Source organism: Bombina bombina, chromosome 4, assembly GCF_027579735.1.
Source record: "Bombina bombina isolate aBomBom1 chromosome 4, aBomBom1.pri, whole genome shotgun sequence".
Lineage (NCBI taxonomy): Eukaryota > Metazoa > Chordata > Amphibia > Anura > Bombinatoridae > Bombina > Bombina bombina.
In genome coordinates this window covers 901,176,564-901,192,309 of record NC_069502.1, presented here as the reverse complement: position 1 = coordinate 901,192,309, position 15,746 = coordinate 901,176,564, and the positions used below count along the sequence as shown (strand labels likewise).

Below are 15,746 nucleotides of genomic sequence, written 5' to 3'. Positions count from 1 at the left end.
ATGTAATAGACACTACTATAAATAATAATATGCACCGATACTGATATAAAAATCAAGTATAAAACCTTTTAAAAACTTACTTAGAAGCTCCCAGTTTAGCACTTTTGATAAGGTTGACTGGGACACCCACTGAAAGCAGATGCCCCCCCTCCTCTATGTATGAAAATACCCTTTATACAAACAGGAGCAAGCTGGAGTAGGTATACATCAGAATACTCCTAAAACTTCGGGGCTTGGTTAGGAGTCTGAAAATCGACACAATGTTATTTAAAATAAGCAAAACTATACATTTAAAAAAAAAAAAAAAAAAAAAAAACCTGTATGGGCTATATAAATGGATCATCTACAAAACATTTATGTAAAGAAAAATCTACAATGTCCCTTTAAGTAGTGAACATTTCCGTATAGGTGAATATAAAACAGGCAACGCTGGCGAGATTATTAAAGACGGCTCGACAGTACTTCTATTGACCTGGTGGAATGATTTAAAGCAGTGGTTCTCAACCCAAGTGGCCTGAAGGCTGGTAAATTTAGCCAGACGTGTCCAGGGCCCAGCAGTCACACAAACACACACACACACATATATATATATATATATATATATACACAGTATATATATATATAAATGTATTGGTGTTAGTGGGGGAAGAAAATATATACTTTTATTGGTGTCACTGCGTTCATTGGTGCCAGTGGGCTTGTATCACTTACTTCCTTACCTGCAGTGTCCAGTTTGCTCATTGTCCCGCACTGTCTTCCTACTGAACTGCCGCTATATGCACACAATGCACACACACATGTGCATTGGCACTGACAGGCCTGCCCAGTATTCTGGACCTGCTAGAGCAAGTGGAAGGGGCATGTCGAGTTGTGGCCCAACAGTAGGGTCGTCATGGTCCGGTACCAGGCTACAGCCTGGCTGTTGAGAAACCAAGATTTAAAGCCACTTTTTACCCTGAAAACAAGGTGTCTCCCTAAGGGGCGTATACTGCATTTTCATATAAAATGTGCACAATAGAATTTGTATTCTAAACATCATACAAAATGAATAATTGAACCATTCACACATAAATAATCAGGGACAATTTGTATTGTTAAGGTGCATAAAAAAATCATAACAAAATTGTTCACCAAAAGTAGTATTTGAGTACAAATGTAACATTTGTATGTAAATTAAACAGGAATAAATTGTATCAACTATGCACAGCATAAATTGTAATTTAAGTGCACTGGATGTGCAAAGAAAACCATGAAATTCATACATAAAAGTACACAATACAAAGCATAATTGTTGTTTTTTCATAAAATGGGCTGAGCATCAGACTTTCATGGGCGTTTATTAAATTGTCCCAGTGTAATTGGCTAAAGATTTTCGCACTACAGATCTCACAGTTTTTTCTCGCCAACTAAATGGTCGTGAGCTTTTTTCAAAACACTCAAAATACTAAACCTAATAGACAAACACATGAATACGAAAATATAGGCGATTATAAGATGCTATACACACAAAACAGCCTAATGTGATTTATGTTGGCTGCAGGATTTAATTTTTAAACTGCGCCCCTGCTCAGTGCTAACTTCGCTCCACGGTGCAAAGTTTCCCTTTCAAGCGAGCTTTATTACTTTCAATAGGAGACATCTCGCCACTCACAGGGGACTGCCCCTTTTTTACGTACGAGCAGCCCCTGCATGGGTCCACGAGAAAAAAACATGTCTGACATTGTGAGATCAACGGGCCCTAAGTCTTTGGAGGCAGTGAGAAAAAAAACTACAAATTTCATATATAAATTACATCAAAAGCAGGCAAAATAAATAATGAGTGGATTGCAAAGTTTATGTAAAAAGTTTATTCAAAGTTTATGTATAATTAAACATTTTTATGGGTAATTACATTTGAAGGTTAATATTCCTGTAAGAAATGAAAACAAACTTTCTATCTTTTTGAAAATATCACTCTACTAAATGAAATCCATATGCTGTTCAAAAATATCTGGAATATACTGACATTAAATGCAGCTTTTTAAAACGTCAACACAATTTATTGTACAGTATAGCTGTCAAAAGCAAACCCAATAACTACAAATAAATTTTTATAATTATCTTAAGTAAAAAAAAAAGAAAAAAGAAAACAAATTATAATATACACATATTCAGTTCTCTATAACAGTGTTTCTCAATTCCAGTCCTTGGAATTGAGGACAAACTAACAGGCCTAGGGTAAACTAACAGGCCAGATTTTAAGAATTGCCTTGGGTAGCAGCAGGTTGATAACCATGGTTACTGATTAACTATTATTTCACCTGTGCTCTAGTTCAGAAATCCTCAACATTTGGCCTGTTAGTGTGCCCTGAAGACTAGAAGTAAAAAACACTGCTTTATAATACCATGCAATACATAGACTACTTAGCATAAACATAACATTATGAGAGGGATCATTTCAGAGGATTTTATTATTATAAGTATTGCTCATAGGTCGTAGCATTTTTTAATCTGGTTTTACAATTTGTATTTGATATTTATACATATTTCTTCTTTATTTATTTAATTACTTTGTCCCTATCTTTGTCTATTTTGTTTGTATTTAATTCTTCATATATTTTATATGTTTTTTTATTTAACAGTGTTATGTTGCTCTGATTGCAAGTTGATTCTGACAGCGCCTTCAGGATCGTTTAATTCTCCGTGTTACCCAAAATCTTACCGCAGTAGCCAGGATTGCAAATGGACTATTCGAGCTCCTCCAGGATTTATCATCCAAGTGACATTTGTGGATTTTGAGATTGAAGAAGCTCAGAACTGCATGTATGATTCATTAGTCATAAACAATGGGGTAACAGCAACCAGGTTTTGTGGCATCACAGCAAAGGGAATGACGTTTAGCTCATCTGGAAATGAAATGATAATAACATTTACAAGTGACTTTAGTATAGAGAAGACTGGCTTTAACGCAACGTATAGTCAAGGTATGTAAAGACATTTTATTTTATCATATACTGCAAAGATATTAGTTTTTTAGATCACTGATATCACCCATTTATGTGTCCTCAAACTGTACTCTATAAGTTCTCTTTCACTTTTCTGCCCTTATTTCATTTATCTGCTGACTCTCTCTTACTCGTTTTCTCCCTCGTTATCTTTCCTCCCTCCGTCCATACCTCCCACCCACCCTTTCTCTGTTCCTTTCTCCCAAGAGCTTTTTTTTGATCTGTGAATGACAAGGGGCAACAATGGAATTTTGTTATATTACATATCAAGCACAGTATCATAGTTTTATCCCTAAAGTAAATTTTTGTGTACATTTTGGGCTAGATTACAAGTGAAGCGCTAATTTAACGTGTGCCCGTAAATGTTTACAGGTGCACATTAAATAATCAGCCATTATAAGTGGCTGGTTAATGCTACCAAAATTTCGCTGGAGCACTTTGCACTAAGCAAAATTAACCAGGGGTGCTTTTTTTTAATAACTACACAAAGCAGTTATAGGGGGTAAAAGGGAGTGCCTTTACAAAGCAGTCTATGGGGACTGTGTTAAAACTGTAAATATATATGTATATACGCTTATTTTCATATATATGTATGTAATAATACAGGGAGTGCAGAATTATTAGGCAAGTTGTATTTTTAATTTTATTATTGAACAACAACCATGTTCTCAATGAACCCAAAAAACTCATTAATATCAAAGCTGAATAGTTTTGGAAGTAGTTTTTAGTTTGTTTTTAGTTATAGCTATTTTAGGGGGATATCTGTGTATGCAGGTGACTATTACTGTGCATAATTATTAGGCAACTTAACAAAAAACAAATATATACCCATTTCAATTATTTATTTTTACCAGTGAAACCAATATAACATCTCAACATTCACAAATATACATTTCTGACATTCAAAAACAAAACAAAAACAAATCAGTGACCAATATAGCCACATTTCTTTGCAAGGACACTCAAAAGCCTGCCATCCATGGATTCTGTCAGTGTTTTGATCTGTTCACCATCAACATTGCGTGCAGCAGCAACCACAGCCTCCTAGACACTGTTCAGAGAGGTGTACTGTTTTCCCTCCTTGTAAATCTCACATTTGATGATGGACCACAGGTTCTCAATGGGGTTCAGATCAGGTGAACAAGGAGGCCATGTCATTAGATTTTCTTCTTTTATACCCTTTCTTGCCAGCCAAGCTGTGGAGTACTTGGACTCGTGTGATGGAGCATTGTCCTGCATGAAAATCATGTTTTCTTGAAGGATGCAGACTTCTTCCTGTACCACTGCTTGAAGAAGGTGTCTTCCAGAAACTGGCAGTAGGACTGGGAGTTGAGCTTGACTCCATCCTCAACCCGAAACGGCCCCACAAGCTCATCTTTGATGATACCAGCCCAAACCAGTACTCCACCTCCACCTTGCTGGCGTCGGACTGGAGCTCTCTGCCCTTTACCAATCCAGCCACGGGCCCATCCATCTGGCCCATCAAGACTCACTCTCATTTCATCAGTCCATAAAACCTTAGAAAAATCAGTCTTGAGATATTTCTTGGCCCAGTCTTGACGTTTCAACTTGTGTGTCTTGTTCAGTGGTGGTCGTCTTTCAGCCTTTGTTACCTTGGCCATGTCTATGAGTATTGCACACCTTGTGCTTTTGGGCACTCCAGTGATGTTGCAGCTCTGAAATATGGCCAAACTGGTGGAAAGTGGCATCTTAGCAGCTGCACGCTTGACTTTTCTCAGTTCATGGGCAGTTATTTTGCGCCTTGGTTTTTCCACACGCTTCTTGCGACCCTGTTGACTATTTCGAATGAAATGCTTGATTGTTCGATGATCACGCTTCAGAAGCTTTGCAATTTTAAGAGTTCTGCATCCCTCTGCAAGATATCTCACTATTTTTGACTTTTCTGAGCCTGTCAAGTCCTTCTTTTGACCCATTTTGCCAAAGGAAAGGAAGTTGCCTAATTATTATGCACACCTGATTTAGGGTGTTGATGTCATTAGACCACACCCCTTCTCATTACAGAGATGCACATCACCTAATATGCTTAATTGGTAGTAGGCTTTCGAGCCTATACAGCTTGGAGTAAGACAACATGCATAAAGAGGATGATGTGGTAAAAATACTAATTTGCCTATTAATTCTGCACTCCCGTATGTATATATACACATATAAACTCATATATATATATATGTATATATTCATATACATATATATTTTAAAGGGTCACTGAACCCAAATTTTTTCTTTTGCGATTCAGATAGAACATGCAATTTGAAGCAATTTCTAATTTACTCCTATTATCAATTTTTCTTTGTTCTCTTGCTATCTTTATTTGAAAAATAAGACATCTAAGCTTTTTTTAGGTTCAGAACTCTGGACAGCTCTTTTTTATTGGTGGATGAATTTATCCACCAATCAGCAAGAACAACCCAGGTTGTTCACAAAAAATGGGCCGGCATCTAAACTTACATTCTTGCATTTTAAATAAAGATACCAAGAGAATGAAGAAAATTTGATAATAGGAGTAAATTAGAAAGATGCTTAAAATTCCATGCTCTATCTGAATCACAAAAGAAAATATTTGGGTTCAGTGTCCCTTTAAATATGCTGCCCAACGCTGCGCGACTTTCCCCCTTCGCTGCGCTAGGTTCTGTGCAGTGTTTATCAACATCAGAACAGGGCTCCCATTGGAGCCCATGGAAGACCGCTCTCATGAGCGCTAAGCTTCCATGCAATTGCATTGCGCTTAACCTAGATTAAGCGAGTGGCTGCCTTCTGCATTCGGCAGCTAACAAAACTGCACAATGCACATGTCTACTGGGAATGATCTACCGGCTTGAAAAAATAGACGATGGAACCCAACTATTGCATTCATTTTTAATTTCACGAGTCATTTTGCCATGCAAGTTATTCCTCCGTCTGTCTTCCTGTTTTTCTATGTCTCAGGCCATCTCCCTATAGAAAGAAAAAAGTAGGAATATAAACATTGAACAATATAAAAACAGCCATGCTTAAATAAACATGAAACCCAAAATTGTTCTTTTATGATTCTAATATAACATGATTTTTAACAACTTTCCAATTTACTTCTGTTATCAAATTTGCTTCTTTCTCTTGATATCCTTTGTTGATGGAGCAGTAATGCACTAAAGGGAGAAAGCTGATCACATTGGGTGAGCCAATGAAAGTAGTCATATATATGAAGCCACCAATCAGCAGCTAGCACCCAGTAGATCATTGCTGCTCTTGAACCTACCTAGGTATGCTGTTCAACAAAGGACACCAAGAAAACAAACCAAATATGATGAAATTAGTCAAATGGAAAGTTGTTTACAACTGTATGCCCTCTCTGAACCATGCAAGCTTTATTAGGACTTTAATGTCCCTTTAAAACACATTGAAATATACATACAGAGAATTGAATTTGAGACCAAGTACATAAATCAAATAGCAGTATTAATTACAAGCAACCAGATTATGTATAAAATAAAAATAACTTATAATAGTATTTCCCAGCATATATGTTTTAAAAATGCTACCTTCCATTTTTTCACCATGGGGTTAGCACCTTCTGCACATGCTCTAAGCCAAGGCAGCTTCTCATTGGTGCAATTGAATCAAGCTGGTCTATACTATGTACATATTAATAAGTAGTTAAGAAAACTTGTATCTCAAACTCTAGCACATATACCTCTGGGGGTACCTGGAGTTGGTAAGGGGTACTCAGTGGCTTTCCCTTTCATTATTAATGGAGATAAGTTAAATATTCAATGTACAACAAAACTAGTGTTTCTCAGTTCTACCCTCAAGTACCCCTAACAGGTCACATTCTAATTCCTTGTCTGGGCTGATCACCTGCTGTGCTCACTCATCGTGGCTGACTCACCTGTACTAAGATAGGGACATCCTTAAAATATGACCAGTTAGTGGCATAGGGGAGCTAGGAAACACTTATATGTGTCACTGGGAATGTGCCAACTGCCAGGTAAAGCGTATTTCACTCTGAAAAAGTTGTCACAGAGCCATGTGTCAGATATAGGACCATAGTGAATAAGGAAGATATGCCATGATGAAATGTGCCAGGTAAAGCTTTCCGTACTCAGGTATGCCACAATTATTGAGCTTTATAAGATGCATATGTAATGAAGTTTAATTGACGATTATGTAATGAAGTGTGATGCAAAATATAACATAAATACTAGATCCCTTATTCTGTGTTTTTTTCTGAAGTAACATAATATTAAAAGAATTATATATGTGTTGTGAGATTGTTTTCTATAGTCTGATTTCTGTATTATTTGATTCAGATTTCCACATATTTTCTGCTTTTGCATTCAGTAAATTAGATTCTGGAAAACAGGAAATATATCTGATACAAGTTTGTCAAATTCTAGGGCAGTGGCGTCACTAGGGTTGGTGTCACCCGGTGCGGTAAGTCATGGTGTCACCCCCCCAGAAAGCAGACACACACAAAAACACAGGCAAACACACATACAAACACTCAGACACACTTAAAAACATACTCATATGCACACACAAACACTCGGAAACACACTCAGACACACACACAAAAACACTGAGACACACAAAAACTCAGACACACACACATACAAAATATGTAAACTGCACTGCATTAATTATGAAGCTCATGCCTAGAGCTGCTCCCTGGCTCAGCATTACATCAAATGAAAGATAAACAGAGCACTATAAAATAAATCACTGAAGAAAAGGTTTAGGCGCGCAAACTATGAAAATTCTGCTCTCTGACTCTGTTCCAAGTCTGTCAGTGCACAGCCCTGGGCCGCATGTCACTGAGCAGTGAGCACAGATAGGCAGGGAGGTTTAGGCTAGCAGCGCAACTTTGCAAGCCCCATGGCACACCCACAACATTCATAGTGAAATTGGGCAGGGGATGAGCAAAGTACAAACAAGCAAAAGCAGCCGGGAAAACTATTTGTTGAAATTGCAGCACTGGCTCAAGGGGCAAAAAAATTGTGTGTCTACAACTTCCCCAGTCCCACTAATGTTCACAAATGCCAGCCTCTATTAAAATAATCTATGCATCTCAACATTGTATTTCTTTGAATTTCAATAAAATTAAAAAAAAAATATATATTTTTTTTTGGTGTCACCCCCTGGAGGGTATCACCCAGGTGCGGCCCGCACCCCCCGCACCCCCCTAGTGACGCCACTGTTCTAGGGTATGAATGTTAGTTTCTTATTGTTTTAACCTAATAATATTTCTGTGTTGTAATTGGGGGTACTTAGGGCAAAATATATGCCTGTAGGGGTCCTTGCTAGAATTAGGGTTAAAGAAACTAAACTAAGAGATCTCCATGAGAAAGGGGAGTGGGTTGCTGATCTTAGGCCTTGCTTTAAGATATATTAAACTAGGGGTCAACAAATCTGTTTAAAAGGTAGGACCAATTTAGGAGTCAGACAGTGGTACAGGTACAAATCCCCAAATCTGGAATTTCAAAATCCAAACTTATTCTGAAATCCAAACTTTTTAATTTAATATTTTTTCTAAAAGAAAATGATCAAACATTACTATTTTCCCCACCTGTAAGTGAAAATCCTCCCTGCTGTATCTTTGATTCTTTTTTTGTTTTTGAAAATAATATTAAAAACAGGGGCACTTTCATGAAAGTTTACATTTCAGTGGTTTTGTTAAAATACTTACCTTTCTTCTTGCAAGCCGGAGCAGCGATTCCCCTGCCCACAGGTCGACTCTTCATATGGCAGCAATGACTAATCCGGCTTCCTCCAATCATGGAATGGCCTCAGGCAGTGTTTGCTCTGGGGGGGAAGTCGTGATTGGAGGAAGCCGGATTCGTCATTGCTGACGTATGAAGAGACGACATATTAAGAGACGACCTGCGGGCGTGGGAATTCGCTGCTCCAGCTTGCAAGAAGAAAAGTTAAGTATTTTAACAAAACCGCTGAAATGTAAACTTTCATGAATGAAAGTGCCCGTTTTTAATAATATTTTTAAAAAACGGGCACTCATTCGTGAAAGTTTACATTCACTTTAAAACAACAAATATTACCTTTCTGAATACAGTACTGTACTATCTTTCTGATGGTACTATGTATACAAATCTATTAAAAATGATATAAAACTACCTTTAGGTTACATGTATAAGCTGTATTATGATATGTAAATATTGCCTTAATAATATATGATCTTTACACTTGGTTCCATCCCCTCTACAAACTGTCCCATTTTACAGATGCAAGATTCCAAAATCCAAACTATTCCGAAATCCAAACCTTTACCAGTCCCAAGCAGTTTGGATAAATGGTTTTCTACCTGTATTTATATATAGATATATGGAGAATGACCTAAAAATGTAGTGGCCAGGGGTCAAATTTTAGGAGCCAGTGGCTCTCTGGCCCCTGGTTTTGTCGAGATAAAACTCAGCATACAATTTGCTTATAAAGGGCCTGATTAAAGTCAAAGTTATATTATCACAACTCGGGTAGAGCATATCCTTTTAAATACCTTTACAATTGACTTCTTTTATCATTTTTTTTTTGGTATCCTTTGTTAAAAGGTAAGCTCAGGAGCAGCACCAAACTACTGGGACCTAGCTAAACACATCTGGTGAGCCAATTACAAGAGACATAGATGTGCAGTCACCAATCACCAGCTAGGTCCTATTGCTGCTTCTGAGTTTACCAATGTATATTTTCAACAAATGATACCAAGAAAACAAAGTAATTTTAATAATAGAATTAAAAAGGAAAGTGGTTTCAAATTACATACTCTATCATTTTGACTTTGCTTTCTCTTTACTGGGACAGTAAAAGTTAAACTTTTATTTTCTGAAATCAATGCAGCAAAAAAAAAAAAAAGCATGAACATGTAGGCAAAATTTTTTGCAAAAGATCAATGAATAACAAATGAATTCCCATTTTGTGAGTCTTTTACTTACCCCTTGCTACCCATCTGTTTGAGGATTTATTTGTATTTCGTGTGCCAGTGGGCGGCACATCTAACAGGAACTCCTGCCCAATTGAAAACAGCATCAAGCAACTAAAGAAGAGACTCTGGAACCTCCTCTGCTTAGCTTCAATGGGGCAGATTGTCACTTTCTGATTGGCTGGTACTTTATTTAAAAAAAGAGTGCTCTCCCACTAAACAGCCTTTTGCAAAACATGTGCCTACTTGTAAATACTTTATTCGTTGAGTGTATTTCAATGCAGTGAAGAAAATATTAAAGGGACACTAAACTAATTTTTTTCTTTAGTGATTCAGATAGAGCATGCAATTTTAAGTAACTTTTTAATTTACTCCTATTATCAATGTTTCTTCGTTCTCTTGCTATCTTTATTTAAAAAGCAGGAATATAATACTTAGGAGCCAGCCCATTTTTAATTTAGTTTTATGCTTGCTTATTGGTGGCTAAATGTAGCCACCAATAAGCAAGCACTATCCAGGGTGCTAAACCTAAAATGGGCCGGTTTATAAGCTTTATTTTCCTGCTTTTTAAATAAAGATAGCAAGAGGACAAAGAAAAATTGAGAATAGGAGTAAATTAGAAAGTTGCTTAAAATTGCATGCTCTATCTGAATCATTAAAGAAAACAATTTGGATTTCGTATCTCTTTAATATATACTGCACTTTTCATTACTTATATAAAGAATGCATATATTTAAAATACTTTTTTTTTTTTTTTTTTTAAATAACTTTAGTTCTTCTTAAGCCATATTTGTAAACATCTTTCTTTATTTTTTTTTAAACAGTGGCAGTTTCTTTGAGAAACCAAAAGGTTGTGGTACCCCGAAACCAAACTTCAGGAATTATTTCTATCTCATCAAAAGTTTCTATACCTACACTAAGCCAATTAACTGTGTGTTTGGAGGCAACTTTATCTAACAACAGCACAGAGGAATGGAAAGCTTTCTCATACTGGAATTCTTCAACAGATTTTTTCAGTTTTGGTAGAACTGAATCAGGGCATTTTCTGTTGATCGCTGGAACAACATGTGTTCTTGACCCTGCTTTGCCATTGCTTGGAAATAAAGAGTTGTTTAGGGAATCATTTGAACAGCTGTGTATTGTCTGGGATAGCCAATCAGACGTTATTGGTGTGAATGCCAAAAATACCTATCGAACAGTTTCTTGCCCTTTCAAAAAAGGTCTGACTATTCCAGCCAATGGGAATTTACTACTTGGTTCCTATGATAATAAAATAGGACCACTACAAGGGGATATTTACAACTTTCGTCTCTGGGACTTCACCCTGGATTCAAAGACTCTCTCAAATCTCAGCTGTGATATGAAAGGGAATATTGTCAGTTGGGAAAATGAATTCTGGAGCATCCCATCATGGGCCAGAAAAGCAGAAAATAACCTCAGTTGTGGTAAGTTGGTTTTATGTACCCCTCCACCATCTGCTACCTTGATTCACATTTATATAAGCTTAGGGTTGCCAGGTGTTCAGTATTTCACTGGACAGTCAACTATTTCAAAAAATACTGGACCCTAAAATGTAAATTTAAAAATGTCTTCTGTATGTTGAATTTTTTTTAAATATGTCCCAAAAGAAGTGACACTTTGAGTGCACCACTCTGTTTCTGTTTCTGGGAGCTAAGGAGGGCGAAACAAAATCACTGTTTTATGGTCACTGGTAGGGATGGGCGAATGTGTAAATTTTCGAATTTCGAATGTAGAACGAATGTTATTACCGAAATTCGAATTCTAAATCCGAATGTCGATAAGAATGAATATTCTTAAAAATTTGAAAATCGAATGTTATTTACAGTTTTCGAATGTCACTTTCGAATTCGAATGTTTATAATTATATCGAATGTCCACATTCGAAATTTCGAATTTAACATTCTATTTAACAAATACTATTCAGAAGTTCAATAGTTCATGTGGTAGGGCGGGAATCTAGTAAATTGATACATAATAGATACAAATATATCATTTTGAATGTTTCCATATAGAATATTGCATAATTCGAATATTGCATTTAAAGAAAAAGCATTAGAAATACTATTACAATCTAAATTCGAATTTTTCGAATTCGAATACACGTATTGCATAATTCGAATATTACATTTAAAGAAAAAGCATTAGAAATACTATTACAATCTAAATTCGAATTTTTCGAAAAGACTATTTTCGAATGTAATCGTAAAATTCGAAACCGAACATTCGAAAAACGAATGTTAGAATGTTATGTAAACATTCGAAATTCGATTTGAACGAACGAATGTGTTAAAATTCGTGCCGTTTTTCGAATGTTGTGAAACATTCGCCCATCCCTAGTCACTGGCAGTAAAGAGGGTGTTAAAACATTGATCTGTAGTTTTTACTTGCAACTGTGGAGATGTTAAAACACTACTATGTATGTGCTATTGGCTTTCAAGAGTGGTCAAATCACTGCTGAATAAGTGTCTGTGTTACTGACAGCCTAAAATCACTGTTCAGTTGGGAAAAAAATATGTATGGTAAGGTCAAGGGTGGGACAATTGTGTGACCCCGATTAATTACCATCCATGCCCAGTTTCCTACAAGTATTTCTGTGAAGAACAGCTGACGACCCAATTTAAGGTTTACATGGTAAGAAGTAACTTTTATTAGTAATACTTCATGTTTTTTTAATAAAGGGAAAATAGAGAACCTATTATTGCAGAATATTTCATAATATTTAACTATAGTTTTTTAATTACAGCATTTTGTTTTGAAACCTATTTCCTGTTGTTTTTTTTTACAATATTTAACTTCTCTAAAAGGATAAAAGTTGTAATACTAGAACCAGGGGCGTAACTAAACCTCATTAGGCCTCAGGGCAAAGGCTACATAGGGCTCCCCATTTCAACATTACCCCTTCTGTCTGTTTGAAATCAACAAAAGCTGAGCCAGTAGCCACATTGGACTCTACCATAAAAAATTATGAACTTGTTTTGCCTTCCTGTACAAATATGGTGTCAGGCTTTTCTGTGCAGCCACACTATGACTGACATCTTGTAAACCCTGCCACCATATTTGTAAAGTCAAAGCCATACACTGCCTTATATTGTGAGCCATGTTTTACATGGGGATAGAAAGTTGCCAGACATGATGAAAATGGAGGCCAGGCACCCCTGTAGAAAAAACCCAATACTGGCTGCAGGGCCCAGATGGTGTGGGACCAATCTTTATTATGACCTCTGAGACCCCTATAGTTATGCCCTGACAGAAACAAACACATTCTGCTCCAGATAATCGGAGCATACATATATATGTATTATGTATTCCTCTCATTTACTCACCAACTGTAGCTGCATCTGTAGTGAAATGTTCAAAATTATGTGTTTTTGGTACGCTTGTATTTAGCCTGTTTGCATTGTAAGTCTGAAAAACTTGGAAAGCAATTTGTCCATTAAATTAGGCAGTTACTAAATGGCAGGGGTGTGCAATATTTTTAAAAGAAGGCACATACTATGATTTAATATTTGTTTTTTCAATTAAAGGGCCAGATAACTTAGTATTTAATTAATGGTAAGCCAATGTAACAATATATACTGTAGATATACAATATATATAAACAAACTTCCATTTACCTTTTCTTACACCACCACAAAACAATCACATAAGCCCATGGGTCTCCCTGACTCAGCCAAAGCTTCCTGTCCTGGATAGAACAAGAAATATATTAGCTGCATCCAAAAGAAATGACAGCAATAGGTAATTTTAAGAGTAAAGCAGATGGGTAAATATAGAAATGTTGTGTTTGAAGGGTGAGCAGCCATAAAAATTGCACTTGAGTTTCTTATCTTGGTTCAGACATTGTCCTTAAAGTATTGTGAGCATTATATGATTAACATTGCTACAAACATTGTTAAACCACTGCTACCATATAGTGGTCCAATAATTGTTCTTTTTAAACATATGCTCCATCTGAATCATGTAATTTGAGTTTCATTTCCATATCACTTTAACATAAAAGCTTTTATAAATTCTTAACATTTAAACCTAAACTGAAGAAAAACATTTCTTGTGTGCTATGAAACCAGAGAACTATTTTACCCACTGTTCTTTCTTATTGTTTGTGTTTTCTTTATTCTTTACATATTTTGTTTTACACCTTTGTGATGTAATGCTGCTCAACCATGTCAGAAATCTTATTAATGCACTCCAGAAACAATTTAATCTGCCCAATTTCTTACCAGACAGCTGAGAAGTATTAAATATGGATTATTTACACAGTAGAGATAATGAATAGCGGACATATTTAAAAAAAAAAATGTAATTTTTTTTAATGGATCGTTCCTGTTTACTCTATAGTGTAAGAGTTACATTTAGTTTGTCAGAATCCTAAGTATGAATTTTACTTCATGTATAAGTGTATTATATATAGTCATAGAGAGGTTTGTAAAAAGAAATAAGAGGAGAGCACACAAACTCTAAGTGCAGTACATTTCATTAAAATGGACAATAAAAGATACACACCAATGTGAGCCCAATCCTCTATTCAGGAACTACTCATGAGTGACCCTCAAATGGCTATAAGGCAATGTCTCTAAGATGTCCCAAGAAGCATTTAGAAGGTCTTATCAATGAAGTCCCGGATGTCAAATGAAGGCCGCTGTAATAGTAGCCAACTACTATTTAACACTGGAGCAACTCTGTAGATAAGTATTCACAGAGGACTTGAATCAGCTGCTCAGTGATACTCATTGATGCATGATAGTGTTGCGGCATGAAGGGGGCATGCCTGATGTGTTTCTCAGACGTAATTACGTTTCATCAGAAGCAAAATGGTTTGTAACTAAACCTCATTGGATCCCAGAGCAAAGAATGTGACATGGCCCCCATTTCAATAGCCCCCTTTCTGGTTGTTTGAAATGAACAGATGCTGAGCCGACAGCCACATAATAGCAAAAGAAGTTGCTTCTTTTGACTGAGTCGTTCTTCCCCCTTTGTTAGTCCATGCCAAAAAACTATGCACTTGCGCAGCCTTCTTGTACAAATAGTGGCAAGTTTTTCTGTACAACAACAATTTTGTGGCCATCTTGGAACCATTATCACAATAAAGGCAAATCCATAGATTTTCAGTAGACTATGAGCCCTGCTTTGAGGGGGATATACAGAGGGGCAAGACATAGAGAGTGTGGAGCCACACTCTCTCCCCCCCCCCCCAGTAAAATGTGCTTTTGTGATAAAACTAATGCACATCTCTAGCTGTTGTTTCTAAGCTAAGAGTTACAGATTTTACTTCTGAAGAGTGAAAACTGGGAGTTGCTACTATCTAAATATCCATCCTTATTGCAGACATAAATGGAAACTTCACAGGAATTTAGCACTTCATATGTTTAGAAAGTATGGTGACACTATGCTATATGCAATAAAATCCACTCCGTCCCCAAGCCTCAAAAAGAAAACACCATGCAAACGTTTGGTATACATGATCTGTATACAAAACCTGTAAAATCAAATAACTGTTAACGTAAATTCAGGGTAATATAACTGAGTTTATATTGATTGTAGGGATTGGCGAATGTGCTAAAAGTGTAATTAATGTGGTAGAATGAATAGTACTGTGGACATTCTTTTTGGACAATCGAATGTTGATAAGAATCAAAATACATTAAAATTTGGTTATCGAATGTTACTTTTGTTTTCGAATGTTCATAATAAAATCGAATATCCACATTCAGTTTAACAAACACTATTCAGAAGTTCAATAGTTCATGTGGTAGGCAGTTTAGTAAACTGATACATAATAGATACAAATATATAAATTTGAATGTTTGAATTTTTCG

At 36.2% G+C, this 15,746-nt stretch overlaps 1 protein-coding gene across 1 annotated transcript in view; it reads left to right on the top strand.

Annotated features, from left to right (window-relative positions):
* ADGRG6 (adhesion G protein-coupled receptor G6) overlaps positions 1-15,746 on the top strand; it is a 260,695-nt gene that overhangs the window by 139,310 nt on the left and 105,639 nt on the right. The window contains exons 4-5 of the mRNA XM_053711820.1: positions 2,622-2,963; positions 10,734-11,354. Coding sequence (XP_053567795.1) covers positions 2,622-2,963; positions 10,734-11,354 — 963 coding nt within the window. The remainder of the gene's footprint in view (positions 1-2,621; positions 2,964-10,733; positions 11,355-15,746) is intronic.